At 34.7% G+C, this 5,540-nt stretch overlaps 1 protein-coding gene across 1 annotated transcript in view; it reads left to right on the top strand.

Annotated features, from left to right (window-relative positions):
- Positions 1-1,527: 1,527 nt before the first annotated feature.
- LOC131618966 (protein FAR1-RELATED SEQUENCE 5-like) overlaps positions 1,528-5,540 on the top strand; it is a 13,118-nt gene continuing 9,105 nt past the window's right edge. Inside the window, exon 1 of the mRNA XM_058890116.1 lies at positions 1,528-3,765. Within this exon, the coding sequence (XP_058746099.1) occupies positions 1,528-3,765 (2,238 nt within the window). The remainder of the gene's footprint in view (positions 3,766-5,540) is intronic.

Raw genomic sequence — 5,540 nt, 5'->3', positions numbered from 1 at the left:
TTTTAAATATAAATGATATTTAATATTTTTTAAATATTAATGTATTAGCATTGATATTTAAACTATTTTATGTAATTAAAAATAAATCAAATTTAAACTAAATTAAAACTAAACTAAATTAATTATATTAAAACTAGTTTAATTAAAATAGTTAAATTAAAACTAGTTAAACTCATTTAAATTAAAACTAAATTAATTTAATTTATAATAATTTAGTTTATAATAATTTAGTTTATAATAACGTTTTATTATAAGCTAAGGCAACTAAATTAAGCTTAATTTATAATTTAGTTTATAATAACGTTTTATTATTATAAGCTAAGGCAACTAAATTAAATTTAGTTTATAATAAAATTTTATTATAAGCTAAACTAAATTAAACGTATGTATTTAAATGTTTTCAGTAACTATTATATTAGCTAAGGCAACTATATGCCTAGGAAAAAGCTGCAGCCTAGTGGTAAGAGGGTTTCCCTGTATGCATTGGGTCTTGAGTTCAACTCCCTTTGGGACTATATTTTTAAGCTTTAATATTTAACATTTTAACAACCTAACAATAAAATAATAATAAAAATTACCACATGAAATTAAAATAAATAAATAATAATAAGAATACCACGTAGGCCAGCCACGTCATTAAAAATAATAATAAAAAATAAGACATTAATTAAAAAAAAGGGAAATTCTACGGTGCATTCGCCCGTTTGACTTCAGTGGTGAAGTCACTGTCTGACCAATCAGAATTAAGCCCTAAGCCCTAATAGTGCCACAGTGGACTGAAGCATTAAATGACCTTATTGACACTTACTGTGGTAATTTTATAGTTTATATATTGCAACTTAGTCCCTAACATATTAATATTGTTTTTAAAATGTAATATTTTTATAGACAAAATCAATTAAATTAAAACAAATTAATCAACTCAACAAATTAATCAACTCAACAAATTAATCAACTCATCTCCATCTCCCTCACTTCATCATCGTGAACAGAAATTGAAAATAAAAATTCTTCATCCATCATCTCATCTTGGCATTTTTTCCCAACTACAAACTCAACGCAACAGTTATCGTCTCATCTTGGCATTTTTTCCAAACACTGCAAACTCAACACAACAGTAAGCGTCCCATTCACAGGTTCGTATTGAGCACGCTGCTGCAAATGTAAATGATAAAATGGTTGTTATATTTGTTTGAATAGTTAAGATTTACTGATTTCAAATTGGGAATTAGGGTTTAGGATTGGGAATTAGGGTTTATGATTGAATTTGTTTTATTTACATGGGATTTATATTTGATGATTACGAAATTTTAATTTTGGTGGGTACCTTTGAATCAGGTCGATTGATTTAATAACGTAATAAGGAATTGTGATTGATGCTTGAAATTGTTTTCTGTACATGGGTTTCCTATTTGATGATTTGGAAATTTCAATTATGTTAAGTATCTTTGATTTGAATAGGAAATTAGGTACTGTGATTTATGTTGATTTTTGGTGTGTTAACAAATGTGTTAATTCAGGTTTACCATGAAAAACCCCGACCATTATGATTCGTACGACTATCGATGCCGTGACAGTGGTACATCTGATTCTGAATCCGACAATGGTCGGGATGACAGTAATTCGGTGTCCAGTGCGTACCAAGGTTCAAGTGATGGTGATGGCGATGGCGATGGTGATAGTCACGGTGAAAAATTTGTTGAATTTGATGCAGTTGTAGGTGATAGAACAGTGAAAATTAATGCCCTTACTGCTGATGAAATTCGTGCTATGGAATTCGGTACAGTTGATGAAGCTAATGTGTTTTATTTCAAGTATGCTAAATGTAAAGGGTTTGCCATTAGGAAAAGTGATGTTAGGACAAGATCGACTGAGGATGGACAAACAATTATAATGAGGCAGTTTGTATGCAATAAACACGGTCTAAGAGATACAAAACACTTAAGGAGGCTTGATAGAAAAAGAGAACACAGACCTACGACCCGCACTAATTGTCCCGCTAGGCTTCGTGTGCATTACAACCCCCAGAAGGATATTTATGTAGTGACATGTTTTGAAGAGGCTCACAACCATGAATTAACACCATCTAGGTTTGTCCACTTACACCCCATTTATCGTGAGATTACTGCAGCAGATAGAGCTCAAATTGACGGTCTACAGTCAAATGGAATTAGAACTTGTCATATAATGGGGTACATGGTTGCTCAGAAGGGTGGACACGATCGTGTTGGGTTTACAAAGAAGGATCTGTACAATTATTTTGATAGTAAAATGCGTGCTAATATTAAAGATGGTGACGTTGCCGCTGCTATAAATTATCTAACTGTGAAGTCATCTACTGATCCCATGTTATATGGTAAATATGCCGTAGACATGGATGGACGAATGAAGTCTCTTTTTTGGGCTGATGGAAGCAGTAGATCTGACTATTTTTGTTTTGGCGATGTGATTGCGTTCGACACGACTTACAAGAAGAACAAATACAACTACCCATTGGTTATATTTTCAGGGTGTAACCACCACTCTCAGACAGTTATTTTTGGTGCTGCGTTGGTGTCAGATGAAACGACAGAGACGTATAAGTGGTTGTTGGAGTGTTTTTTAGAGTGCATGGAAAATAGATACCCAGCAGCAGTTGTAACAGACGGAGATGGGGCGATGAGGGAATCTATAAAACAGGTGTTTCCGGATGCGACACATCGTTTATGCGCTTGGCATTTGAACAAGAATGCGTCTGAGAATGTAAAGAACTCGGCATTTTTGAAAGATTTTCAAAAAGCCATGTACTCTAATTTTACAAAGGATCAATTTGAAGAGTTTTGGTCAAAAATAATTAAAGAAAACGGACTTGAAGGAAATCCTTGGGTTGCAAAAACGTACGAGAACAGGTCACTATGGGCAACTGCATATCTACGTGAGAAGTTTTTTGGACGTATAAGAACTACGTCTCAATGTGAAGCCGTCAATGCAATCATCAAGAGTTATGTCAGGAAGAAAGGCTGCATTTTTGAATTTATGCACAATTTTGATCAGGCTATGAGATCTTATAGAAACAATGAACTGATTGCCGATTATAAATCAAAGTTTTCAGAACCTGTGATGACTACTCAACTGCGTGCCCTTGAGAGCCATGCTGCGAATGTTTATACTATGGAGATTTTCAAGGAAGTCAGAGATGAAATAGTGAAGGCTGGATCATTGATTGTTAAGGAAAAGTTAATTCGCAACGGATTTAAGACTTATCGATTTACAAAATATTGTTGTGATAACTATGACGTAGAGGTTGTGTATGATGGTGAAACACTTCAATGTGAGTGTAGGTTATGGGATTCTCATGGGATTCCATGTTCTCATATGTTTGGTGTCATGAAGGAAGAACATGTTAGTCTCATTCCCACCGGTTTGATTTTGTCGAGATGGACGAAGGATGCAAAAATTCAGTACTTGAACGTGAATTGTAATGGTTCTGATGATTCTAAAATGATTGAGCTAGCTCGGTTTGGTGCATATTGTTCTGCATTTACTGCCTTTTGCAATGAAGCTTCAAAAAGGGAAGGTGTTTATGGGGAAATAATGGGTGACATTCTGAAGTTACACAAAAAGTATTGCAGTACGGACGATCCTATTTTGGCATCGAACTCAGTTGTAGGTGATCCAAATATTGTGAATAGCAAAGGTGCTCCAAAGAAAAGAAAGAATGACATAAAATCTATTAGGCGATGTTCTAAATGCAACAGTAGAACTCATAATGCAAGGAGTTGTTCGGTAATTTCGAAAGTGTCATACCCTAATTTTTGACCCCCCTGAGATGACATATCTTCAGGATTTTTCATCAGGTCAAGACAAGTACCCAGAGCAGTCATTTCTCCATCTGATACCTAATCAAGGATGCACAAAGACAAGAAAGCTCAGGCAAAGGATCAATCAATACAAAGATTAGCCTCTAATACAATCATGGAGCTCAAAAACTTCACTTTTCTCATCTATGATTGATTAGACATCCAGTCATATGAGTACAGGCTTACTCAGGTCACCAGACTAGGGTTTTGAGCCTATCAAGGACTAAAATCAGGGATCACATTTGGGAAACCCTAAAAAGCCCCAGAGGGTCATTCAAAGACATCAATCTTCTTCAAATAACTCATATTACAAGATCTACTGGACATCACACTTCAATTCAAAGTCTACAGTCATTACTTTCACATGGTCGACAAATTAGGGTTTTGACCTAATTCACCAAGATAGTTGACTTCTGATCAGGGCATGAATCCAAAACTCAAGACATGATTCAAGGATCTCTACTACCTCCATATAATCCATTTATATCATCCATTTGGGGAGAAGATCTTATTTCTACACAAAAGCCCAAAAATTCACTTTGTCAGGAAAAAAGTCAACTGTGAAGGATCATCATTGACTTTTAAGGTTTTTGGTCAAAAAATGACTTTCAAAGATCAATATCATCAATATATGGATGTCAAAGTCATTTGGCCAAAGAAATTCAAAGAAATTCATCAAGGAGCGAAAAGTCGGGAATTAGGGTTTTTAAAGGCATGGTGAGATCTCAAAATTTCACCTACACAACTCAAAAAACTTCCAACATGAAAGTTGTAGATCTTGCAAAATAAAACAACATCTTACAAAGGAACTTTTTTCAAAAGATCAACCATTTATGAAGTTTTGGAGATTTTGAGGTTTAGGTCATAAACACTTAGAAATTTTTCTAAGTGTTTTAACCTAGTTTTCTTCCAACTTTGACCTCATTTTTCACAAATTTCCCAAGTGATTCTGAAGAAGACATAAACTAATGATTTGAAGTAGATGTTTAGGGCTTTCCAAATTGTGTTCAACCTTCTCCAAATTCAATTTGAGCTAGGAGTTATGCTTGTTCAAAGTTGGCCTCATGAAGTGAAATTATAGGTCATGGACACTTTTTGACTTTGCAAATTTTGTGCAAATAACCTCTCTTATGGATGCTACACGACCCATAACACATCTGAAACCATGCCATACATCCATTTTCATCATTGCATAAGGATTAGAGAAGATTCCAAAAACAAATGCATGTGATTATGTAATGATTGCATTTTTGAATTTATGACAAATTGGTGATTCATCAAAGGAATCTTCTCCCAACCAATTGGAGCTCATTTCTGCAGCAATTTGGTCCCCTAAGATCAAGCAAAATCGAGGGCTAGGGGATTGATCAAATGGAATCAAAATTCCCATCATTGCATAAGAGATATTTGCAAACTTTCTTCATGGCTAAGAAACCAAATCAACTTCACTAAGCAAGCTCACACTCTCACTCAGTACTGAACCAATTGCCTATAAATAGAGGCCTCATTCTCATTCAAAAAACACACCAAAGCAACTCAATTACTTGCTTTCTCTTTCTCTCCTCTTGTTCATTGTTTTTCAAAGTTCTTTGGCAAGAAGAATCGTTTTCTTCAAACCAAAGCTCATCTTTGGAAAGTGAGCATTCCAACATCTCAAGGGAGGTTATTTGAGGTGATCCAAGCACCTGGATCACTTCTGTA

The sequence above is a fragment of the Vicia villosa genome, linkage group LG7, assembly GCF_029867415.1.
Source record: "Vicia villosa cultivar HV-30 ecotype Madison, WI linkage group LG7, Vvil1.0, whole genome shotgun sequence".
NCBI lineage: Eukaryota > Viridiplantae > Streptophyta > Magnoliopsida > Fabales > Fabaceae > Vicia > Vicia villosa.
The sequence above is the reverse complement of the archived record's forward strand: the minus strand, read 5'-3'. Positions and strand labels throughout refer to the sequence as shown.